The sequence below is a fragment of the Heteronotia binoei genome, chromosome 12 (genome assembly GCF_032191835.1).
Source record: "Heteronotia binoei isolate CCM8104 ecotype False Entrance Well chromosome 12, APGP_CSIRO_Hbin_v1, whole genome shotgun sequence".
In the NCBI taxonomy this organism is placed as follows: domain Eukaryota; kingdom Metazoa; phylum Chordata; class Lepidosauria; order Squamata; family Gekkonidae; genus Heteronotia; species Heteronotia binoei.
This window is the reverse complement of record NC_083234.1, coordinates 72,187,386-72,213,862: the sequence shown is the minus strand read 5'-3', so window position 1 is coordinate 72,213,862 and position 26,477 is coordinate 72,187,386. Positions and strand designations below refer to the sequence as shown.

General features: G+C 47.0%; 1 protein-coding gene across 1 annotated transcript in view; it reads left to right on the top strand.

Annotated features, from left to right (window-relative positions):
* DDX31 (DEAD-box helicase 31) overlaps nt 1-26,477 on the top strand; it is a 102,262-nt gene that overhangs the window by 27,010 nt on the left and 48,775 nt on the right. Inside the window, exons 14-16 of the mRNA XM_060251394.1 lie at nt 7,199-7,258; nt 19,907-19,957; nt 22,254-22,393. Of these exons, the coding sequence (XP_060107377.1) occupies nt 7,199-7,258; nt 19,907-19,957; nt 22,254-22,393 (251 nt within the window). The remainder of the gene's footprint in view (nt 1-7,198; nt 7,259-19,906; nt 19,958-22,253; nt 22,394-26,477) is intronic.

The following is a 26,477-nucleotide window of genomic DNA, read 5'->3' as shown; positions in this document are numbered from 1 at the left end:
CAGGGGAGTGAGATTTTTCAGAAAACTAGTGTTGCTCTCTCTGTGATGTGCTGTGCTTGAGGAACTTGCTGTGCGGGAGAGCATTGAAAAGGCACCAAAGGCAGACTGAAGCAGGTGAATTCTGTGCTTCTGCTGCCTCAGCCTGCCAAATGATTCTGCGAAATGGGCAGATAGCCTTGGCAACCTGTATATGGGTCAAAGGGACCAAACGTTCAAGATTGGTGGCATGTCGGAGATTTTTAAAATATCTCTAAAGCCAATGCTTTCCCAATCCAGGAGCAGGTTGCATCAGTCGCAAACTGTGTCTGCAGACCTGCTCATTAATTCAGAATGCAAATGTGGGTTAACAGGGTGTAGTGAAAAAGCAGCCTCCTAAGTCTTCCTTAAAAGTGCGCATTCTGTTGGCAGATGTATTAATATAATATATTGTTAAAACAATTATTACTATTTTCATTGCACTGTCAAGGTGCTTAATTCTCTACAGGGCGGTCTGTACTCCAAGGAGCATCCAGTCCAAATTTCAATGGGGTAAAAGGGGGATGACAGGGGTAAAAAGGAGAAATATGTGCAAGTTGTTTCTTCTGCACTCTCCTCTCAGGGTCTATGAACTGCCACTCTCTTATCCTTTCTGCTGAAGAGGCCACAAAATGCCATTTTTATGCCCAGAAATGGAAACCGCCAACTTGGGAAGTCGCTGTCATGAGCTGCGGGACGGCACATTGGCGGATTTGCTGATGGGCGCCAGTGATTCACTGACAGTGCAATCCTAAACAGCTACAACCCTTCTGAGCTATTGATTTTGATGGTCTTAGACATAGCTTTGCTTAAGTGTACACTATAAGTAATAATAACTATGCAGAGTACATCATGCGGAATGCTGGCCTGGATGAAGCACAAGCCGGAATTAAGATTGCCGGGAAAAACATCAACAACCTCAGATATGCAGATGACACTACTCTAATGGCAGAAAGTGAGGAGGTCCTAAAGAACCTCTTGTTGAGGGTGAAAGAGGAGAGCACAAAAGTAGGCTTGAAACTCAACATCAAAAAAACTAAGATCATGGCATCTGGCCCCATCACAACTTGGCAAATAGAAGGGGAAGACATGGAAGTCGTGACAGACCTCACATTTCTGGGATCCAAGATCACTGCAGATGGTGACTGTAGCCATGAAATTAAAAGACGTTTGCTCCTTGGGAGGACAGCTATGGCGAACCTGGGCAGTATAATAAAAAGTAGAGACATCACTCTGCCAACAAAAGTCCGTATAGTCAAAGCGATGGTATTCCCAGTAGTAATGTATGGCTATGAGAGCTGGACCATAAGGAAGGCCGAGCGCAGAAGAATAGATGCTTTTGAGCTGTGGTGCTGGAGAAGACTCTTGAGAGTCCCTTGGACTGCAAGAAGATCAAATCAGTCAGTCCTAAGGGAAATCAACCCAGACTGTTCCCTGGAAGGTCAGATGCTGAAGCTGAAGCTCAAATACTCTGGCCACCAAATGAGAAGGGAGCACTCACTGGAGAAGATCCTGATGCTGGGAAAGACAGAAGGCAGAAGAAGAAGGGGACGGCAAAAGATGAGATGGCTGGACAGTGTTACTGATGTAACACAAATTTGAGCAGACTTCGGAGAATGGTGGAAGACAGAAGGGCCTGGCGTGACTTTGTCCATGGGGTCGCAAAGAGTCAGACTTGACTGTGTGATTGAACAACAACATAAGTAATAGACCATAGGCAAGTACTACAGGATCTCTGGTTAGCTTTGAAGATTACAGCATCAGAGCATTTTGGGTCAGGTACCAGTGTGGACTGCAGTGGTCTATACTTCTACTATGTCAGTGGATATCAAAAGCAGCTTATATGTTTCTTCTCTCCCCCATCTTCATCCTCAAAACAATCCTGTGAGGTAGGTTAGGCTAAGTAGGTGTGATTGGTCACCTAGCAAACTTCCATGGTACAAGTGGGGATTGCAAACCGGTGTCTCCCAAATCTTACTCTCGACACTAAGTCAAGGGTCCCCAGCCTTTTTGAGCCTCTGGACACACTTGGAATTCTGTCGTGGCATGGTAGACACGGCAACAAAATGGCTGCCACAGTTTCAAGTTTATTTCAATTTATATCCCGCCCTTCCCACCGAAGTGGCTCAGGGCGGCTCACAACATATAAAAGCTAACATAAATTTTGAATTTATATCATGTGGCTATTATGGACTTTTAAGCAATCACGTTGTGTTATACATATATTATCTTAAATATATATCATTATGAAATACTCTTACGTTAATATGCTAATATATTCTGTTATAGCATGTATTTGTTAAATTATTTGCTATACATTCTTTTTACGTGTTTATACATTAAGACGTATTCTTAATATCTGTAATGATGCCCATGCATTGTATAATGATAACAAAGCTTATGCATTTGCCCTTTTCCCTATTTTTTTTTTCTTTTAAATTTTAAAAAATATATCATTAAATGGAAGAGCAGTGAGTTTCCAAGCAGGGGCCAGTTGTCATCTTCAAAGCCTTTCAACCACCTAGCCTAACCTAATTCAGGTGATGCATTAGAAATCAGGAAGACGACAATTTAAAAATTCATACAGAAACAAAACTCCATCTGCAAAAGAAAAAGGGTCAGGGTGGTGCTTTGGTGTCTCCACGGTCTGGTAATAGATCTAGAGGAGTTAGCTGTTTGAGTCTCTTGCTGCAAAATAATAGAGTCCAGTAGCGCTTTTAAGACTAACCAGTTTTACAGTAGCGTAGAAGGCGGAGCCAGCCACAAAATGAATGCTGAAGCTTAACTTCAGTCACACAGTGAAGTTCCTCATGCAGTGGTGGCAGCTGCTGCCAAAGCAACATTTAGAAAGATTGGCACTGCCAATCAAAAGCCATGCTGGACAGAAGCCATACTGGTTAGTTAGTTCATTTACCTTTATTGGCATTACAGATAAAAGATCATAAAAACAGATGAAAAGTTCAGCATAGAATGAGACATAGATTAAAATCATTCATAGTAAATATTGCAAATTTACAGTATATTACTACGTATAAGAACAGCAGCGTACAAGAACTTTGCCACAAGGTCAGTTATATTATCATCTGTGTTGTTAAGCAAAACCCCCGATTTTTTTGCTTAAATCCATAATACTGGATAGAATTCAGAATAAAATATTTTGTTAAATTTTGATATCATAAGGACATTCTAATAACACATGTAGCGCTGTTTCATTACCTCCAATTCCAAAAACCTTTATTGGCATGTTTCAATATTTCCAATGGCAAAATAGTAAAATTAATAAATTGAGAAAACCTTTGATCTGGGTAGCATAAGCATGGGAAACCGATAAGACAGTAACATGTCAGAGTGTGAGAATGTCTGTTAATCACTCTAATTGTTATAAGCCTGGGCCAAAAGGAGGGCATTTCTTTCTCAGAAGTTTTTCTCGTCCAACTAATTTACCTTTTAACATGTAACATACACATAAACATCATTCTAGTTTGCCATTAGAAAAAACAAACAAACGTTAAAATATAACTTGAGCCACTTGTGGGAAGGGCGGGATATAAATTCTAAATAAATAAATAAATAATGGAAGATGGGTTTAGTACGTGTAATGAGATAAACAGCCAATATCCCTTATTTGAGTATGTCAATACAAAAAAACATTATTCTGATACCCTGTTCTAAAAGAGAAATACATTGGAAATACTGTGGATATATACCCATGCTTGGTGAAAGTGGATTTAGCGTATGTAATGAAACCAAGGTTATAATGTAGCTGGAGTGAAAGCCATACCCGCCCCCGGCCACTTCCTAAATGTACTTGGTGGGTGCCAGGGAAAACTGTCGGCGAACACCGTAATACTGACGGGTGCTACACTGGGGATGCCTGCTCTGACCTGTGCACCACCTTGGAATGAACTGAAGGGGCTGACCACTCTAGGAAGGGAAAGGAAGAGGGGATGGCTGAGTCACTCTTCCCTAACCCTGTCCTTAACCTTCGCAAGGCCTAGCTGTGTTTCCTTGTGGCACCGCAGATGGCAAACAAAACAGCCCTTTTCACCACAGCGAGAGGTGAAGGAGCGGCTGTTCGTTCCCGGCTGTCGCCGCCCTGCCGAGCCCTGGAACATGTGCCTCGTGTGCCCTTGTCTCCTGGCCTCTCTTCCACCCACAAGAGGCGAAGTGGGGCAGGCCAGGCCCGACTCAAACCTGACCAGCTGTTCAGGCAACTGAAACACCACTCCGAAGCTGGCACCAGGGGAAGGGTTTGGCCTTTTACTACCCAGTGTGTAATTAGCACTCGATGTCTTCAAATTAAGAGCATTAATAGAGCTAAATTGCGGCTCCCATATGGTACCGCTGGGCTCGGCGGCTGTTGTTGGTGAGCTGCTCTCTCTTCTCCTGGTTCTGGTTGGGAGAGGATCTGGCCGCTTCCGTTCCTGTGGCACATCCTGGCGCCTCCAGACGGTGGGACGATCAGCTCTGCCGCGATGCTGAGAGATGCTAGGGCTGGCCACCAGCGTTATCGTTTTTTCGCAGTTACGGTTTAGACAGAAGCCAGTGGCTGCCCCAAAGATGTGTCCTCCTCTATCTTTGAAATGATGTCAACCTGCAAGGTGTACAGCATTCACTGCGAAAACCTTCCTTTAACTGCAAGCTTGCCTACCGCTCTTACTCAAAAAACACAACAACTGGAGGATCTTCTGAATGATAGGAACCCTGGGGTTATGCTCCAATTAGCTAAATTTGGCTGGCTTGCCACCAGAACTAGAAAGTCACTCATAGCTCTGAAGGGAAATAGCTAGGCGTTTTCTTTCTCTCTCTCTTAGTTGGTAGTTTTGAAAATGTTTAATCCCATTATAAACTGTATGTATGTTTTATAATTGATTGTAGACATTTTACCTCTTCTCTCAGCACAATTTCTTTGGGTCACTGTAACCGACATTGGTTTTATCTGTATTGTTTTTGCTGGCTTCTTGAACTTGATATCAACTCCCTGACCCCAAGCCAGCCGGAACTACGTTCCTGTGCATTCCTGCTAAAAAAAAAAAGTCCGGGTTGCCACCAATACTCCCTCTAAGCTGTGGACTCTTGTGAGCAAAAATTCTACTTCATGAGCTACCGGCATTAAAGTTGTAAGTGACTGCATAAATTAGTTTGCTCTGGAGCCATTTTTCCTGAACTAAGACAAAAATGTGTGAGCCGGAGGCACAAAAACAATTTTTAAAAAATGTTGACGTCATCTCAAATCTGAAGATCAAAATATTCAAATCTGAAGATTATCTGCAGATCTGGGTGGCCCAGTCTAGCCCGAGCTCATCAGGTCGCGGAAATTAATTCAGGTTGGCCCTGGTTAGCACTTGGACGAGAGACCGCCAAAGACGACTGGGGTAACTGTGCGGAAGCAGTGGCAAACCACTTCTGAACGTCTCTTGCCTTGAGTCAGCTGTGACTTGACAGCGCTTTCCATTCTGAAGATACAAACTCAGCAAAAGTGGGAGGGGATCTTGGAAAATGCAATTCAATCCACCAGAGTGTCAGCGAAGGGTTCATTGAAGTTTCAAAATGATCAAACTTGTCTTTGTTGAAAAACTAAGTTGCCTTTATTGATAACTACAATGTTACTCTAAGCATGGATGCATTGGAACTGATAACAATTAGTTCGAGCCGTTGGCATTTATGAATACACTTCAAAGGATTTGTGCTTTAATCTATTTCCCAGAATAAAACTACAGACTGACCCTGCAAGTAACACTTTCACATGCCCGCTTACCTCTCCCAGTTGTTGGTTACATCCCCCTCCCGGTGATGTCCTTGCTCTGCTCAGGAGGCGCCTGGGAAGCTAGCTGCGCACTCTGCACTTCGAAGACCTTGTGGGCCTTTGATGCCCCTGAGACATTCATCCTCTCCCCCCCCCCTTTGTTACTGTACGCAGTATCATGGTTAGTAGCATAAGACTTTATTAAACATTCTGGTTAGTAAGCAGCAGGTAATATATTCAGAAGGCAAATGCATAACTTCAATGAAACAATAGCCTGACACAGAGCGAGCGGGTCTAGAGAGGTAACCCAGGTAAAGATGTCGCAGCAAAAAGCAGCAGCAAGTTCTGTGCATTTTAAAGGCCAGCTTATCGCAGCTGGTACTTTCAAGGCCCATTTGTTCATAGGCTGTCAATCATTGTTAGGAGGGTGGGTCACTGCCGGGGCTTTTGTTTGTAGAAAAAGCCCAGCAGGAACTCATCACCATTGTTTCACACAGCAGGAACTTGTTTACATATTACGTCGCACTCCCTGACCCCCAAGCCAGCCGGAACTACGTTCCTGTGCGTTCCTGCTCAAAAGAAAAGTCCGGGTTGCCACCAATACTCCCTCTAAGCTGTGGAGTCTTGTGAGCAAAAATTCTACTTCGTGAGCTACTGACATTAAAGTTGTAAGTGACTGCATAAATTAGTTTGCTCTGGAGCTATTTTTCCTGAACTAAGACAAAAAATGTGCAAGCCAGACGCGAAAAAACCTGTGAGCTAGCTCACATTAACTCCGCTTAGAGGGAACACTGGTCACCATTGTTTCACTTCCCTTTTATCCTCTACTGCACATCCAAAAAAATCCACAGTAAATAACATAAAATTATCCTCTGCCCAAAACCAGGTTTTAATTTTTTTTTAAAGGTAAAGGAAGTCTCCTGTGCAAGCACCAGTCATTTCCGACTCTGGGGTGATGTTGCGTCATATTTTCGCGGCAGACTTTTTACGGGGTCATTTGTCATTGCCTTCCCCAGTCATCTACACTTTCCCCCCAGCAAACTGCGTACTCATTTTGCCGACCTCGGAAGGATGGAAGAGCTGAGTCGACCTGGAGCTGGCTACCTGAACCCAGCTTCTGCCAGGATCGAACTCAGGTTTTAATTAGTGCTCTTATTTATACTATGTCCTTGGGGTATGTCGTGCTTCATAAAACAGAGTAAGTAGAAGATAGGTCCCTGTCCCAAGGAACTTCCAGATAATTAAGCCTGGAGTTCTAACCCACTCCTTTTTAGCTTAGTTCTCTTTCTTGTCTCCTGCCCTACTGCTGACAGAACCCAACGATTTCATGCGCACAGCACAAACCTTTCAGAATCTTGGCATTTTTAAAAAAAAATCTAAGGATTAATTTTATTTGCAAGCCCCCAGTGACCCCCGTCTCTCTTCCCTCCCCCTTAGGAAAGGACAGCAATCTTCCAGGACTTCCTGCAATCAAAGGCTGGTGTTTTACTCTGTACGGTAAGTTCTAAATACAATTGAAGCTGATTTGGGCTAGTGTCCGGCAGGGAGACGCATAGAATTAATTCGGCATAAGAGTTGCCCGCTGTTTTCAGGAGCAGGGCCACGCGCCCCAGATTTTTAAATCCTGTGGCTGCACTGCAGGGTGGCTAGTCCTCATGGCTGCCTTTAAAAAATCCAGCGCTTGTGCGGCTAGCAAAGAGCTCTTCGTTTGCTCTTCAAGCCTCCTTCAAGGGCAGGTAGGAAGCCAGCGTCCCTTTGCTGGTGTTTCTCGGCTTCCTCTGATTGTCTTTTTGGTTTCTGACCTCTCGGCGCTTCAGGCTATTGCCTGAGTACACAATTTGCTCTCTAATTGTACCAGCTGTTGGCCTGGGAAAGAGGCACGTCTTGCTGATGGCTGCCTACTGCAAATGTGTAAATTACAATGATGGGGAGTTACTAGGGCTGAGAAGCTCAGGTTGCCGGGCTGCCACAATGTGGCTCTCCTCATTTGCGTTCTGACCACATTGGTGGGTTTCTTTTTATTGGAAAATGACAATTCTGGTTTGGTGGGCACAGGGGTTGTTTTGTAGAAAAATAGGTGGTGGAGCTCATTAGCATAACTCATTAGCATATACTGCCCCCCCCGCCAGCCAAAAGCAACCTGATGCAAGAAAGGAGAGCCCCGGGTGAACGAGGCCAGCTTGGGCTGGCTAGAGATCTAGCCAGCCCAAGCAGGCCTCACTCACCTGGGGCTCTCCTGGGCCACCCCCTCCCCCAAGGCCAGCAAGCCGCCCACAATCACATAAGTGGAGAAAGGATGGTGTGGGCTTCTCCAAGGGTTAATGAGGGCTGCTGGGGGCATAGCAAAGCTCCTGGTGACTGGCTGGCTGCTCTCTCTCCTAATCTAACTAGATGTCTCTGGGAAGGTGGTGAAAGCGCTGCCTTTGAAAATGGTGGTCCCCTTGAGCTGTTATCACTAATAGCCATTGACAGGCCTGTTCTTCATGAACAACCAGGGCTTTTTTTTGTAACAGGAACTCCTTTGCATATTAGGCCACACCCCCTGATGAAGCCAATCCTCCACGATCTTACAGGGCTCTTATTACAGGGCCTACTGTTAGCTCCAGGAGGATTGGCTACATCAGGGGTGCGTGGCCCAATATGCAAAGGAGTTCCTGCTACAAAAAAAGCCCTGTAACACCTGGGTATAAGCTTCCATGCGCTTGCACACTTTTTCGGATCTGAAGAAGTGTACCTGTGCACGGAAGCTGATACTTAGAAGTAAATTTGGTTGGTCTTCAAGGTGCCCCTGGACTCAAACTATGTTCTGTGGCTTCCGTCCAGCACGGCTACCCCGCCGAATTTATTCATCATGAGTTGGTCTTATCCTTTTAAAAAAATAATTGAGTACCTGGTCACCCCTTATGATAAATTAATTGGTGCGGTTTTGTAAAGGACTGCTTCCTTTTATCTGCCCTGAACCTACCGCCAATTCATGCTGTGGGGAGTCCAAAGGGACGGTGGCTCAGTGGTAGAGCATCTGCTTGGGAAGAAGACGGTCCCAGGTTCAATCCCTGGCATCTCCAACTAAAAAGGGTCCAGGCAAGTTGGTGTGAAACACCTCAGCTTGAGACCCTGGAGAGCCGCTGCCAGTCTGAGTAGACAATACTGACTTTGATGGACCAGGGGTCTGATTCAGTATAAGGCAGCTTCATATGTTCATGTTCAAAGCAAGCAGTCTTCTATTTCTCTGCACCGTCGTTGGCTGACCCTAGTCTGACAAGCGGGCTGGCTGTTGAACTGTCTGAGAAAGCTCCTGGACGGTCCCTGACTTGGAGAGCCTTGCCTTGGCCATTGCCCCCTCATGTGCTCTTGACTGTCAGCTGTGTCCAAGCTGCGGGACCCTTGCAGCCACTCAGGCCCAGCTGGGTGCCCCCAACCTTTTCGAGCCAATGGCATTTTGAGAGAGTGTCACCCCAAAATGGCTGCTGCAGGAGTCAAAGCCAGACACTAAAATGGCTGCTTAAGGAGGAGCTGAACGCTGTGCTTTCTTGCCCACTGGCAGCTATGGGGAACCCTGTCGTTTGAATGAGGGAGCCCGTGACAAGCGCTATCTTACAGTGGCACTGAAAAGCTTGGCAGGCACCAAGGGAAGTATTTGTAGGCACATTCAGTAGCCTAGCATTAGAAGGTAACAAGTGATTGTCCAACACCTCTGCCGCCCAGCTTTCTCCTGAGGCGATTTTTACTTCCCAGTCAACCCCTGCCTTCAAAAGTGATTGCTTCACCTTACCTCATGTTATGGTTTGGGGGCTAGATTTTCATGGTTTTGAAAAATATATCCTGGGAAAACAGAGAAGGTTAAACTTCCCTCAGATGTTTTTAACATTTCAGGAGCCTCCTTTAGCAGAGGGCCTGACCTTGTTTTCCTGCTCGTGTTTCAAGAAGATGGTGGAAAGCAGCCAGTCGCTGGCCAGAAATCCAGGTTTTTGCGATGCCCACGGAATCTGAGGCAAGCTGGGCCAGCTCTGCCATGAAACAGGGTGGCAGGTGTGAGAGAATTAGGAAAGCAGATTATCCATTTACTGTTTTCAACCTCCACAGAGTGGCAGAGGGGGATTATTTTTGTCCTGGGCCTTATTTTGAGGAAAGTACACGACCCGCTCTTCAGACCTCAAGAGCGTACGTTTGATATTTCTGTCATCACAAAGATGGCTGCCTTTGGCCTCTTTCTGGCTGTCTGTATTTGGCCTTTTTCTCCCTGTTTTTATTTGAGCTGCTCAATCAACAGTAGCTCTCAAAACCGAAGGAATTAGTAATGGCAGTGTGTACACATCCACGTAAATGTCCTCCCGCAAAGGCCTTTCTCCTTCAGCAAAGTTTTTGCTCAGTTTTTCTCGAAGAGGTACCCTTTTGGAAGCCAGTTCCGCAAGGGGAAGATCATTTTGGAGATGTGTTTGCTTGTTAACTCTGTCACGCTAACTCGTCTTGCCAGTTTTCTGGCGGGTGCGGCCAAACGCTTTCGCCCTCTGACAGCTTTCTGCGCTTCCCCCCTGCCTCCTCTGATTACGCAGTCCAATCTGTCACCCGGCCGATGGGGGTCTCTTCCCCGCTGATGGCTTTCCACACTCGGCTGTAATGACTCTTGGCAGGCTGGGAAGGCGCGAGAGCTCCTACCTCCGCTTGGCCCTCGCCGCCTTTCTCTCTCCCCCTGTTTAGCTAAAGCACTTCGTGCGCTTCTTTTGGTAAATAAATGAGTCATTTTAATCCAACTGACAGCCTGGCACCTGAACGAGCTGCCTTCCATCTGTACTTCCAGGCCTCACGTCGGTTGCCAGTTGTCAAGACCAAGGATTTCAAGGCCTGGCCGCCGAGTGCCTTTCAAAAACAACTTTATCGGATTTCTTTCTCCCTAAATTGGGACAGTGATGGACTGTGGGCGCCATGGTTGGGGGTGAGGGCAGTTGCCCCTGGATCCAGAGTTGAAGAGCTAGTTCTACAACGGGGGCCAGTGGGGAGAGGTCCCTGAAGTTGGTAGCTGAAGTTTGAGCCAAAATAAAAACTGAAGCCTGAAACGCACTGCTCTGTTTGCCAGGCCAGAGCTCTGACTATTTATACCAGGCCTGGGCAATCCAGATGGTCCATGCTGCCTACCAATCACAGAGGCTGATGTTGCACACTGCTGTCTTCTTCTTACTCCTGAAGGGGGCTCTAAGGCCTCAGGAGACGCTTAGTGGCTCAGCAAGCTAGGCCCCAGCTCTTGGTCATCAGGCTGCTTGGCAAGCCCAGGCTCTGGAATGCTGAAGCCTTGCCCAAGATTTTGCAGCAGTGGTTGCCTTTGGTATCTTGGTACAGCAGGCCTCACTGTTTTGGCTTCCTTTGCTTAGCATGGAAGAACGTGTGAGGGCAAGCATTGGGGCAACCAGGCCCCTCATTCCCAGATACCGTTCTCATTGGCTGGCCTGTAAAATTAAAGGTGTGTTTAATGGCTTGGTGCTGGAAGCCAAAAGCCCAATATTTGAGGCCAAGCTTGAAGAAACGTCGACTGAGGGGTGACATGATAGAAGTTTACAAGATAATGCATGGGATGGAGAAAGTAGAGAAAGAAGTACTTTTCTCCCTTTCTCACAATACAAGAACTCGTGGGCATTCGATGAAATTGCTGAGCAGACAGGTTAAAACGGATAAAAGGAAGTACTTCTTCACCCAAAGGGTGATTAACATGTGGAATTCACTGCCACAGGAGGTGGTGGCGTCCACAAGCATAGCCACCTTCAAGAAGGGGTTAGATAAAAATATGGAGCAGAGGTCCATCAGTGGCTATTAGCCACAGTGTGTGTGTGTGTGTGTGTGTGTATATATATATATATATATATATATATATATATATATATATATATATATATATATATATTTGGCCGCTGTGTGACACAGAATGTTGGACTGGATGGGCCATTGGCCTGATCTAACATGGCTTCTCTTATGTTCTTAAGTTGTAGTTATGAGGTGGGAAAAGGAACGTGCAGGGTTGTCAGGCATGGCTTGGCAACCTTTCGGAGAACGGAAGGGGCAGTTGTCAGTGGTAGCCTGACATTACGTCACACTTCCCTAGGAATCACCGGAAGCTGTGGTAAAACAATAAGCGTTTCTGGTAATTCTTTGAAAGCATTGACATCACTTCCAGGTTTTCCCTGGAAGTGATGTCACGGCAACAGCCATTTTTTAAAACTTATTTTTCTCCCAACGGGAGTCAGGGCTGGGGGAACATGGGATCTTCATGGCCTGAGGCTGGGGCCTAGCGTAGTGGTACTACTTCTGGACTTTGCGTGACAGGCTCTTCAGGCTCAGGGGTGAATAGCAATAAGCAGCAATAGACCCTGTGATTGGAAGGCAGCATGAAGCCTGTGAATTGGCCGGGCTTGGTTATATATACTGGGAACTTGGCCTTTTACTGTCATTTCCTGTTCAGCAGAGCTAAACCCAGTATGCCCAGTAAGTTTTTTTATCCAGTTCAAGACTTCAATCTGGTTTCAGCCTCCATGTTACTTTGGGTCTGTGTGAAAAAAAAGATGATATTGGATTTATACCCCACCCTCCACTCCAAATCTCAGAGTCTCAGAGCAACTTACAATCTCCTTTACCTTCCTTCCCCACAAAAGACATTCTGAGGTAGGTGAGACTGAGAGAGCCCTCAAAAAGCTGCCCTTTCAAGAACAACTCTGCGAGAGCTATGCCTGACCCAACCATTCCAGCAGCTGCAAGTGGAGGAGTGGGGAATCAAACCTGGTTCTCCCAGATAAGAGTCCATGCGCTTAACCACTACACCAAACTGGCTCTCATTTACCTATAATGCTGGCTTAAAACACCTGGTTTTGGGGGAATTTTTTTGTTTTGTTTTGGGCCATGTTCTTCAGATAAGTGAAATTATAGTATTGATGTATGATATTTACCCCTGGAATTTAAGGTTTAGTAATGTCCTATGGGGGATTTGTGTAGACTCTTGCAGACATGTAACTGCACCAGTGGACATGGGGTAAGAAAGTGTGGGGCGTGCACATGCGTGTGATGGCAATTGCTTTGGGGGTGCCGTGGAGCGTTAGGAGGCAGCTGGCTGTAATTGCGCCAGAAGAGCGAGAAGCCGCGGCGGTGAAGTGCTCTAACTAGTGATGATACATTTGCATACTCATTACTGCTTTGCGTGGTGTTGTGCATTGATCTGCTTAAACTAATAACCTCTTTTGGCAGTGTCTCTGCTTCATCAAGAGGACTGGGAACAGGCGGCAACTCCCGCCTATCGCGGCTGGGTGTAATAAATCCCCATTCTTACTCGCCGGCTCTTTAAAACTGAATCCAATATCTTGGCATAATAGCATCTAATAAGCTCAAGCGATGGGTCAAATCCAATTTAAATCCCTTTTTCTTTTTTTTTCTTTTTTGGCACCATGAAAGGAAAGCAGAAGAGGAGCAAAGATTGGTTAAATTGGACTAGATTGGTTATTATAGCTAGTGTGCAAAAAACCCTGAAATTTCTTCTCAAGGCTATCGTTAATCACATGTGGTATAGGCATTTTCCCTCCGTGCGTAGGTTGATAGGAGACATTTTTCAAACTGAGGTGTGATAGCATTGCAGAATCTCAGGTTCCGAAGTCACAGATTCCAAATTCTGTCATTAGGACAAAACAGGAAAGGCCTGAATAAACGTATGTGCTTGCTTCACTGAGGGATTTGGTTGGCCAGTGCTGGAAACAGGAAACTGGGCTCCTTGGAACTTTGATCTGAAGCAGAACTGCTCTTACGTTCTCTCATGAGCTGCAAAAAGGAACGTTGGGGGTTGGAGGGAAGTACTCAGAACTTTGTACAGATTTTTTTCGGCCTGTAAGTCAAGATACTGTAACTGAAATAGAATGTACAAATTCTTTAGTTCGTAGGTCTTGCAAAACCTGCAAACCTACACCACTTCTTTTTCCAGGGCAGTTGTAGTGGATTGCTAGAGTTCCCGATTTTATAGACCAGAGTGCAGATCGGTTTGTCTTTCAAAAATGCCTCTGCTGTCTTTCCACCAAAGTGGCTATTCCACTTAGGGTACAAAAACCCATTTGGAAACCGTTACCCGCCTCCCACCAGGGTTGTTGGGCACACTTTCACATAGGACACAGCACAAGTCTCAGATCAGGGCTCGATGACTGAGTCATAATTACAAACCACAGTTTATTTGTAATTACAGTTCGTATTGACAAACCACAGTTTGCTCAAACTGTGGTTGGCTACACACAGGGACGGCTCATCCACTAGGAAAACTAGGCGGTTGCCTAGGGCGCCAGCAGGGTGGGGCACCGAATTCAGCCTCCCCCCTCTTTCCCCTAGGCAAATGCCTAGTTTGCCTGCTCCTCAGCCTCCTCCTCCCTTCCTTCCCCACCCCAGGTCTATTTCAAAGCCCAGAAGGGCAGTGAAGCTGCGCTCCCAGGCGATCTAAAGGTGCCCCCCACACCAATCAGCTGATCGGCAGGTAAAACAGCACAGCGCTCACCTGTGAGTGCCAAGGCAGGCCAGCAGCAGCACGAAGGAACCGCGTCCTGAAAGGGCACCACGCCGGTCCCTTCCCCCCCACCACTTTTACCCTCCGATCAGCTGATCGGAGTGGGGGTGCCTTTAGATTGCCCAGGAGCTCCACCTTCCGGGCTTTAAAATAGACGGGGTTGGAGAAGGGAAGGAGGAGAAGGGGGGAGGTGTGGGGGGCGCGGCGCCATGAGGGGGGCACAGGCTGGCAATCTGGCTCTCGGGCCAGTGCTGGCTATACAGTTTCAAACCAGTTTCGCATTCCAGTTCAGTGCTTGTTCTCAATTTCTGGTCTGATGATTCATAAGCACTGACCAATCTGTACTTTGTACAAACTATGGATTGACATATGCATGGTTTCTTTGTCATTTTTTTCTTATCCATGCAGAAAGCATGGGCAGAGCTTCTTTCAGAGGGAATTCCATAGTTGGACTACAACTATAGTAAAGGTTCTCTCTCTGGTTGCCCTTTTCCTAACGTCTGGAGGCAGGGGCACCCCGCAATTAGTAACACAAATGATCTGCCGGCATTTAGCATCCGGTCCAGCGCTTATTCTGAAGCTGCAGAAGGAGCTGGTGGAATCTTGAGGCAGTAGAGTGGACTGTACCATTCTTGCTGTGCATGGCAGCATTAGAAACACCATCAGTTTATATGAACATGGGGAAGTGGTATTGTCCAAAGACGGGGAAGTGTCCTCAAGACAGCCAGTACAAGAAAAAAACACTGAAAAAAATAGGAGTGTGTTTTGCACTTGAGAGACAAACTGACTTTGTATAGATTCTGATGTTCTGTACCAAGCATTCCTCTGTGGATTTCTGGAAGGAAGGAAGGAAGGAAGGAAGGAAGGAAGGAAGGAAGGAAGGAAGGAAGGAAGGAAGGAAGGAAACTTTAACTTTAAATGTATTCTCCAAGCTGCCAGCTGGCGTGGCTTGGAGAAATTATTTAAAGGGAGAAATGCCTTCTCCAAGCTGGCCAACAGGGCTCTGTGGGCTTTGAGATCCACACAATGTGTGAAAGCCACATGTAGCTCCTGAGCTGCAGTTTGGCCACCGCTGCTTTAGATTATGTAGGAAGGAATCCCCAGAACACACATGCCCCTACAGAAGCAAAGGGGAACTGGTTCGTTTACAGCAAAAAGCAGCTGGCAAAGCAGATCGTCTTCCATAGATTGTTCTCCTTTTTCATGTGTTGTCATCCTTTTTTCTGTCTATACCAAGAATGAGCTTGTGCCTTGTATGAAATTGGCAGGAAGGACTGGTTCCCCTTTAAGCCACCAGTCTTGAGAAAGGCAATGAAATGTATCGTCTCGGGTTTACGTGGACCGGCTTTGTATGAATAGACTTTTCTTCATACACGTCAATGCCACATTGGAGGATAGGGTTGCCAGCTCCAGGCTAGGGAATTCCTGGAGATTTAGTGGTGGAGTCCAAGGAGGGCCGGGTTGGGGAGGGGAGAGGCCTCAGCTGGTTATAATGCCATACAGTCCATCCTCAGAAGCAAGGGGATGGATTTCTGTTGTATGGAGTTCAGTTGTTATTCTGGAATAGTTCCAGGTCCTACCTGGAGATTGGAAACCTTATTGAAGGACTGACTTTTAAAATATTTGCAATATTTGTTTGTTGTGAGGATTTTGGAAAAATTCTTTGTGGCACCTTTAAGAAATGCCAGTGTGAGCAAGTTTTGTAGGAGTCACTCTGCGGCTTATTGTGCCTTCAAGCACATTCTGATTTATGAGTCCTTACTGCCGATGTTTGTAATGAACTGTTGATTCTTTGATTTATTAGACACCTTATAACTTTTAGTGATAAATCTTTAGGCTAAGTAGTAATCAGTATTTCCCAGCGTTTTCTTTTTTGGATTTTTTTTTCATAAGCCAAGATAAAGAAAACTGGACACAACAGGAACGTAGCTATGCAGAATTGGCACACATTGTACTGGCATTGCCTTTTAACAGCCAAGACCACTGAGCTAACCAGCAGAATGCTTGCTGTTTCAGCTAGTGTGGTGATAGCAGTGAAAAATTTGAGGATTGTGCTTATTTTACTGGATATAACGTTCGGATTGGGTAGCGTTTTATTGATATGTGAGAATCTCTCTGATCCGACTCCAAATGTTGTAGGGGGGGTATCATGGGAACTGGAAGATAAACGAAGCACAAGTCCCCTTTAGAATGTTAAGTTCTGGGTTCTTTTACAAAATGTATACCCCGCCATTCTGTCCTCGTAAGGGCCATCAAGGTGACTAACAGATTAAAACATTCATAATGGGATCAGATCTTGAAACCAACAACACAGAGAGTGATTAAAATGGGCAATGCCTTGCCAAAAGATGTAGCAACGGGCACAGGAATAAACAGCTTTGAAAGGGGGATTGGATAGATTCATGGAGGATAGGTCTATCAGTGGCTTCTAGACCTGATGATGGAGGGAAACCTCCACATTCAGAGGCTTAGTGCCTCTGAATCCCAAAGCCAAGAGGCAACATCAGGGGAAGGCCTCGACCTCTATGCCCTGTTGTTGGCCCTCCAGAGGAACTGGTAGGCCTCTGTGTGAGAAAAGATGCTGGACTAGATGGACCACTGGTCTGATCCAGCGGGGCTCTTCTGATGATCTTTAAAACTAAAATACATATAGAAACATACATATGTGTTTATGTAGTGGGGGGGGGGGCACGCCGGAGTCCCACACCTCCTCCTGCTATCTCAGCATTGGCCTGGGATGTGAAGAGTTTGGTGATTGGTTGTTTAGGAAATTTCTGCGCTGACTCTCTAGAGAGACTGCTGGAGGTGGCTTACAAACTAAATCATAGCAAAGGAATGTTGTAGATCAGGGGTCTCCTACCTTTTTGAGCCTGCAGGCACTTTTGGAATTCAGACACAGTGTAGCAGGCTCTCCTAAAAACGGCAGTAAGCAGAGCCAATCACAACATGTCAGGGAGCGAGGTTATGCATAATTCTAATAGCAACTCATAGCATTTCAGGCAGAAGCTGTGCTTAACAGAGTCCCTTTGTAAATCATAGAATTGTAGAGTTGGAAGAGATCCCCAGGGTCATCTAGTCCACCCCCGACCCCCTCCCCCTGGTACAATGCAGGAAATTCACAGGATCTTCATTGCTGTCAGATGGCCATCTATCCTCTGTTTAAAACCTCCAAGGAAGGAGAGCCCACCACCTCCTGAGGAAGTTTATTCCACTGAGGAACCGCTCTAAACTGTCAGGAAGTTCTTCGTAACGTTGAGCCAGAAATTCTTCTGATTTAATTTCAACCCATTGGTTCTGGTCCTACCTTCTGGGGCCACAGAAAACAATCCCACACCATCCTCTGTATGACAGCCCTTCAAGCACTTGAAGATGTTGATCCTATCACCTCTCAGCTGCCCCCAGCACCTTCAGCCTTTCCTCCTAGGACTTGGTCTCCAGACCCCTCACCATCTTCATCGCCCTCTTCTGGACCCCTTCCAGCTTGTCTCTATCCTTCTCAAAATGCGGTGCCCAAAACTGAACACAGTACTCCAGGTGAGGTCTTACCAGAGCAGAGAAAGCACATTGTTCATTTTCTTGATTACCCAACTTCAGTCACACACTCAACTTTGTTATGTTGCGGTGACAGCTGCTGCAAAAGCAATGATTTTTTAAATTTGTGCAGGCAGTGAGATGTCCAAGGGCCAGTCGGAATCCTTGCTGGACAAAAGCCCCGCCCACTTTCTGAAAACACTTGGCTGGCTCTATGGCGCCCTCTGTCTTAGAGCCTTATCCAAGCACAAAACGTCTGGTTATAAGAATTTCATCGTCCAAAGCAGCAGACAGCGCTTTCTGTATCTCTAACTGTTGGAATGCAGTTTCGACAGATATTCACTCCCTAGAACATAAACCATTCATAGGATATACTTCTAAATAATCGGCTGGAGAATATACTCCTAAATACATAGCTGGAGATTCCTTTTTCCTTTCCTATTTCTTTTATCCGGTAGAAGCTCTACGATGCATCGATCCTGTGCAGTGGATCGTTATTATTAATCACATATCACCCAAAAGACAAAAGGGGTTTAAAAATTTTTGGCAGCTCTTAGAGTTCTGTTTGGATCCATGTCAGAAAAGTAAAAAAAAGTAGCTATATCATAGGAATATACATCAGATTATGTCTGCAAACACGGTTGAAATATAATCCCTCCTGAGATTAGCATACAAAGATCACTCCTGACAGATATGTACTATTGTGTGGCTCTAACCTAAGAGTTGAGGCAGATTCGTTCTGAATCAGGTAAACACGTGAACCCACCCCTCATAACTACCGAGGAGTGAACGCTTAGTCTGGCCAGAATGAATGCCCTTAACAGACTTTGGGAAGACAACAGGTACACAAAGATTCTGCATGCCCACAAAAGGTTCTACCCAGAATTAAATGTCGTTGATCTTAAAGGTGCCAATGGACTCAAACTTTATTCCAGAGTTGGTTTGGTTACACCATGGTTTTGAATAGTGTGTAAACCAAGACGTTTAAGTGGTAGAAATTTCTGGAAAACCTTCCCTCTGAGTGGGCTCAGTAGGAAATTTTTTGCTTCTATTGGTGGTCCTGTTGCCTGATGTCAGAGACTTAGATGAGGGACATCTAGGTTCAGATCCTCATGTAGACACCAAACCCACTAGGTGACCTTGGCCCAGTCCCTTGGGGGTCTGTCTAGCAGGGCTTCTCTGATGATAAAATGGGAGAATTCCCACAGGTTCCGTTCTGGCCTTCCTGAAAGGGAGGGGGAGGCTACAAAGTTGATAAAAAAGAGCATCCCTCCCTTCAGTTCAAATAAAACAGCGGGTCTGGAGGGGGTGCAACGGATGCTAAAAGCCGGGGCGGGGTGGGGGGGAGGTATAGTAGTAAAGAGTGTCAAATTAGCATCTGGAAGACCTGAGTTTGAATCCCCACATGCTGGGGAATCTCACTTTGGGGCCAGGGACTCTCTCAGTCTTGCCTGCCTCACAGGTAAGTCGCTGTGAGAATAAAATGGAGGAGAATGATGTCAGATGTTTTGGGTCCTGTTGGGGGAGAAAGGCGGGGTTTAAATGAATTTCAGTTAATCAGTCATGTGCTTTTGCTCACTTGCTTGTGCTATCTCTGTTGCCCTTAGGAAGCTTGTTCCAGAGGGAAATCTTGTTGGTCTTGCGATAGAAGGGTCAGATTCAAGTCCACTTGCACCTTTAGAGGCCAAGAAGATTCTCAGTGTGTTTAATCAGATACCTTTGTCTAGGATAGGGGTGACCAAACTGCAGCTCAGGAGCCACATGAGGCTCTTCCACATATATTGTGTGGCTCTTGAAGCCCCCACCACCCTGTTGGCTGGCTTGGAGAAGGCATTTGTCTCTTTAAATCACTTCTCCGAGCCAAGCCAGCCGGTGGCTTGGAAAATGCATTTCATGTTTCTTTCTTTCCACCTCTCCCCTCCCCCCCCCATCTATTTGCCTCCCTCCCTTTCTTGTAGCTCTCAGACATCTGGCATTTATTCTGTGTGGCTCTTACATTAAGTAAGTTTGGCCAGCCCTGGTCCAACCAGCTGTTTTTCATCTACACGGACCGATTTATTTAAAATGAATTGAATCCTTCTTTTTCTTCTGCTTCAAAGGACGTTGCAGCTCGAGGACTGGACCTGCCGCAGGTCACCTGGATCGTTCAGGTAAATCTTCTGCTTTGATTCTGTACTCACAATGCAGGTGAGAGAGTTGGTCCTTGGGGCTGCAGAAGTGCAGCCTGGAGGTGTGACAGGGCAATTGCTAGGGACATTCTCTAGCCTTGAGAGGACTGGGCTGTCCCTGTGGTTCTGGTACGCCAGTCATTCCTCCTGCAGCATGGTTTCTCTCCACAAGCGGAATTTGCACAAGGGGAAGAAGCTGATAGCACCACATCATGTGGGCTGGATTTCCATACTCATTGCAGTTTTGCTCTGGGCTGTTCAGTTCAATGGGAGGAAAAGAATCTGCCACGGTCAAGACTGCAGGAAAACCTGGAGTCCCCAAGGGCAGAGACAGGCTCGGCCCCTCTCCCTCCTCCCATCGGCAACACTTAAACTTTCTCCCAGAGAAGTAGAGTGACTGCTGTTCTGTCTACTACACCAGTTTGGTGTAGGGGTTAATTGTGCAGACTCTTATCTGGGAGAACCGAGTTTGATTCCCCACTCCCCCACTTGCAGCTGCTGGAATGGCCTTGGGTCAGCCATAGCTCTCTCCAGAGCTGTCCTTTAAAAAGCAGCTTCTGGGAGAGCTCTCTCAGCCCCACCCACCTCACAGGGTGTCTGTTGTGGGGGAAGAAGATAAAGGAGCTTGTAAGCCACTCTGAGATTCAGGGAGAAGGGCAGGGTATAAATCTACAGTCTTCTTCTTCTATGGAGAAAGTAAATGCTTGCCTCCAGGGGACAGTGTTGTGTTGTGAGCCAAAACCAGTTGCCTCCTCTGACTCTGGGTCATCCACCCAGCAGTGACCTTGGGGACCACTAGAGTCTGCCCCTAGAGATGGCTTGAGGACACATATGAAGCTGCCTTCTACTGAATCAGACCCTGGGTCCATCAAAGTCAGTATTATCTACTCAGACTGGCAACGGCTCTCCAGGGTCTCAAGCTGAGCTTTTTCACGCCTACTCGCCTGGACCCTTTTTAGTTGAAGATGCCGGAGATTGAACCTGGGACCTTCTGCTTACCAAGCTGATTCTCTACCACTGAGCCACCGTCCTTCCCCAGAACATATGAACATAAGAAGCTGCCTTATATGGAATCAGACCTTTGGTCCATCAAAGTCAGTATTGTCTACTCAGACTGGCAGCGGCTCTCCAGGGTCTCAAGCTGAGCTTTTTCACGCCTACTCGCCTGGACCCTTTTTAGTTGAAGATGCCGGAGATTGAACCTGGGACCTTCTGCTTACCAAGCCGATGCTCTACCACTGAGCCACCGTCCTTCCCCAGAACATATGAACATAAGAAGCTGCCTTATATGGAATCAGACCTTTGGTCCATCAAAGTCAGTATTGTCTACTCAGACTGGCAGCGGCTCTCCAGGGTCTCAAGCTGAGCTTTTTCATGCCTACTCGCCTGGATCCTTTTTAGTTGAAGATGCCGGAGATTGAACCTGGGACCTTCTGCTTACCAAGCAGATGCTCTACCACTGAGCCGCCGCCTCTCCCAAATACACACACACATCCCGAAGTCCCTGAAAGGCACCAGCCATGTCTCCACAGTCCCATCCTGGCCTTTAATAGCAGGCATTTCATTAGTCCCCTAAGCAAAGAGATACACGGTACAGTTGTGTGATGCATGCAGCCTAGTGAACATGGATGCAAGCATGGTTCTTTCCCTCCCCATTTTCAAGTGTGCACTTAAAATTATCCATCCATACAAAAAGTAATGTGTGAATGCCACCCCCCACACACACACGTGCACACTCTACTTTTCTCAGCTTTGCCTATTGGTGTTTTACAGCTGAGTAACTGAAAGCTTTAAGCAAACAAAAATCTCTTCCAGCTCTGATACAGTTTTAACGAAACACCTGCAGCTCCTTATTTGTCCCAAGCGGCAAATAGCCGCTGTGCGTTGAGGGGGGAGGCAAATGGGTCACGGAGGAGACCTGCGGAGAATGGAATTTTTATTTTAGAAAAAGAAAATGGTGACAAGCGACACCGAGACGGTGGAAACTGTCCTATTATCTTCAGCCTGGCCAATGTGTCATATTCACATGTCAGAAAAACTTGTTATGGCTGCAGCATTGAATGATGGTTGGGGGGGACGACGAATGTGATGGGTGCCGATAAGCAATTTCGTTCCTCCTTCTTTGTTAAAGGGGGGAAGGGTTAAGGCGTGGTTTTCAGAACGGCCCCCATCAAAGCGCTCTGTTATAATTAACCGCCTGCGTGATCTGCTAATTCCTTCTTTCCCCCCACCCTGCCCCACCTGCCTCTTCAACCCGTTCCTTCCTGTCCTTTTGAAGTATAATCCTCCAGCTTCTCTCGCCGAGTACATCCACCGAATTGGGAGGACGGCTCGGATTGGCAGTCGCGGGAACAGCCTGCTCATCCTCGCGCCTTCAGAGGCGGAATATGTCAACGTGCTGGCTTCTCACAAGATTAAGTGAGTCACAAACTTCTCCCAGACCAAACTTCCCAGCCGGCCTGTTAATAAAGCAGCTGCGGCGCTTTCCAAGGGGGTGTGGGGGGGGGGGTTGCACCTCTTTGCAAGCAGAGGGTAGCCATCACTTTTTCTTTCTAATTTGGTAGACGTGTTCTTAATGAAACCTAAATCCAAATATGTATTTTGAGAAGGAAATACCGGCTTAGTTGCTATCACAGTGGACACAGTTTGGGGTCATGTCGGTCTTTAGCCGTTCAGGGCATCACAAAAATGATCCAGTTGATGAATTATATTATTGTAGCTGGGGCTTGTTAACGAATGCAGATGTCAGGGCATAGCCTGTTTCTCTCCTGCCCCTTCCCAAATGCAGTCTTTTGAATGAGAACCAGAAGTGAGGGTTGCGCAGGCTCAAGGGTCTGTAGTTGGGATGGTACTTAAGTCCTGGAAGCACTCAGGTTGTAAGAGGTGGCTGGTGGAGCAGGGTTCCTTCACCAGTTTGGTGTAGTGGTTAAGTCTGCAGACTCTTATCTGGGAAAACCAGGTTTGATTCCCCCACGCCTCCACTTGCGGCTGCTGGTGTGACCTTGGGTCAGTCACAGTTCTCTCAGAACTGTTCCTTTCGAGAGCAGTTCTCTCAGAGCTCTCTTGGCCCCACCTACCTCACAAGGTGTGTGCTGTGAGGAGAGGAAGGGAAGGAGATGGTAAGCCGCTCTGAGACTCTGAGTGAAGGGTGGAGAATAAACAGGGCCTTTTTTGAGCAGGAACGCACAGGAACGCAATTCTAGCTGACTTGGTGTCAGGGGGTGTGGCCTAATATGCAAGCATGTTCCTGCTGGGTTTTTCTCACAAAAAGGCCATGTACAAAACAGTGGTGACATCAGGAGTGTGGCCTAATATGCAAATGAGTTCCTGCTGCACTTTTTCTATAAAAAAACCTCCTGACTTTAAATCCAACCTTCTCTTCTTCTTTGGATCCAGAAGGGCCAAATTGTTGACCTTGCCAGGGGAAATGTTGGCATCCCAACTGCGTCATGCCCACACTTCCAGTGGCACAAACGCGCATTGTGCCCACCCAGGGCTTTTTGTGTTAGAAAAGCCCAGCAGGAACTCATTTGCATATTAGGCCACACCCCCTGGTGCCAAGCCAGCCGGAACTGTGTTCCAGCTCAAAAAAAAAGCCCTGGTGCTCACACTTCAAAAGATGCAAACATGCATCGTGCCCCCGCTTCTAGTGGCACAATGCATTTTCCTCCCCTGTTCAGATATTTTGCCTGTGGGCTATCCAAGTCCACCAGCCTGTCTTGGGCCTTGAGCTGATACCTCTTGGGGGCAGCTGTCGTGCTCCTGGGGTCTTCACTTTCCCCGTTCCCTCCCCGCTGTGCTTGGTCACTACCCTCTCCTGACCTGAGACGGACTTCATCTTCCTGCTGGCAAGATTTGCCCATGCAGCGAAGGGTCCAGCTCCCAGTCTCTCCATCTCACTTGACCCCCCTTCCTGCCCCCACTTGTTGCTGGTTTGCTCCACAGTTCTACCAAGCCCTTCCCTTGTCTGTTCACTTTGGCAGCCCTGCTTTCTGTTTGGTGTAGTGTAGTGTGCGGTTTGGTGTAGTGGTTAAGTGTGCGGACTCTTATCTGGGAGAACCAGGTTTGATTCCTCACTCCTCCAATTGCACGTGCTAGCATGGCCTTGGGTCAGCCGTAGCTCTGGCAGAGGTTGTCCTTGAAAGGGCAGCTGCTGTGAGAGCCCTCTCCAGTCCCACCCACCTCACAGGGTGTCTGTGGTGAAGGAGGAAGGTAAAGGAGATTGTGAGCCGCTCAGAGACTCTTCAGAGTGGAGGGCGGGATATAAATCCAATATCTTCATCTACCTCACAGGGTGTCTGTTGTGGGGGAGGAAGGTAAAGGAGATTGTGAGCCGCTCTGAGACTCTTCAGAGTGGAGGGCAGGATATAAATCCAATATCTTCATCTACCTCACAGGGTTTCTGTTGTGGGGGAGGAAGGTAAAGGAGATTGTAAGCTGCTCTGAGACTCTTCAGAGTGGAGGGCGGGATATAAATCCAATATCTTCATCCACCTCACAGGGTTTCTGTTGTGGGGGAGGAAGGTAAAGGAGATTGTGAGCCGCTCTGAGACTCTTCAGAGTGGACGGTGGGATATAAATCCAATATCTTCATCTACCTCACAGGGTGTCTGTTATGGGGGAGGAAGGTAAAGGAGATTGTGAGCCGCTCTGAGACTCTTCAGAGTGGAGGGCAGGATATAAATCCAATATCTTCATCTACCTCACAGGGTGTCTGTTGTGGGGGAGGAAGGTAAAGGAGATTGTGAGCCGCTCTGAGACTCTTCGGAGTGGAGGGTGGGATATGAATCCAATATCTTCATCTACCTCACAGGGTGTCTGTTGTGGGAGAGGGAGATAAAGGAGATTGTGAGCCACTCTGAGACTCTTCAGAGTGGATGGTGGGATATAAATCCAGTGTCTTCATCTACCTCACAGGGTGTCTGTTGTGGGGGAAGGAGATAAAGGAGATTGTGAGCCGCTCTGAGACTCTTCAGAGTGGAGGGCAGGATATAAATCCAATATCTTCATCTACCTCACAGGGTGTCTGTTGTGGGGGAGGAAGGTAAAGGAGATTGTGAGCCGCTCTGAGACTCTTCGGAGTGGAGGGTGGGATATAAATCCAATATCTTCATCTACCTCACAGGGTGTCTGTTGTGGGAGAGGGAGATAAAGGAGATTGTGAGCCACTCTGAGACTCTTCAGAGTGGAGGGTGGGATATAAATCCAATGTCTTCATCTACCTCACAGGGTGTCTGTTGTGGGGGAGGGAGATAAAGGAGATTGTGAGCCGCTCTGAGACTCTTCAGAGTGGAGGGTGGGATATAAATCCAATGTCTTCATCTACCTCACAGGGTGTCTGTTGTGGGGAAAGGAGATAAAGGAGATTGTGAGCCGCTCTGAGACTCTTCAGAGTGGAGGGCGGGATATAAATCCAATATCAATATCTTCTTCCTCCCTTAGCAGCCCCCTCCTCCAGGAGCTGACCTCTGTTTGCCTCTCTGCCCCGATTCTTCACCCTCTTGCTGGAAAACACCCACTGTGCAAAGGTCTTCCGTTTCTCCCCCTAAGAAGGGGGAGGAAACGCAGGATTCTGCAGTGTGCGACAACCCCAAAAGATGGTAAATGCAGCAGTCCCAGTTTTGGAATATGTATGTTTAACTGGGACACCTGGACATTTCTTCGTTTGCAATAGAAGCATCTGTGCAGAGCAGGATTGTGTGTGTGGGAGAGAGAGGGAGAGAGAGAGCAACAGACAGAGAAAGTTGGAAGCGAGAGTGAAACGCGAGCTCGGAGCTAATAGATTGCATTTCCGATCTGGGTAGGCAGCTCCAAACCCAGGGCAACGTGTGGCATCAGATCGAATTGCCCTTTCTGTTCCTCACTTGAAGCCTCGTGGAAATTGATCCTGACAAATGCAGCGCGGCCAGCGATGCAGAAGAATCTCTGCGCGCCTGTCTGGTGCATAAATTTTGCCTGGAGAGCAAAGCCGCGCACCAAGTCGGAAAGGCTTTTTCGCTGTCGGCGCTTCTCTTTCCCTGTGAACGAGTCGGCCTTAATTAGCCGATGGCCGCAACAATGCAAAGGCAGTCGGAATCATTTTAAACAAATTAGAGAGCGATAGCGAGACAGACAAAATAAGCTCCAACAAGCCGGTATGCTGAACCAAACGTAACAAAGCATCCTGGTGCGCTTTAAAAACTTGTGCAAGAAGTTTTCAGGGGCCAGAGCCCGCTTAATCAGATGCAGGGCTTTTTTTGTAGCAGGAGCTCCTTTACATATTAGGCCACACACCCCTGATGTAGCCAATCCTCCAAGAGCTTACAGGACTCTACATGGGGCTACCCTTGGCGCTGACTCAGAAACTACAGCTAGTGCAGAATGCTGCGGCACGGCTGTTAATGGGGCTCCCCCAGTGGGAGCACATTCGGCCAGTGCTGAGAGAGCTGCACTGGCTACCTATTGTGTTCCAAGTCCGTTTCATGGTGTTGGTATTGACCTTTAAAGCCCTCTATGATCAGGG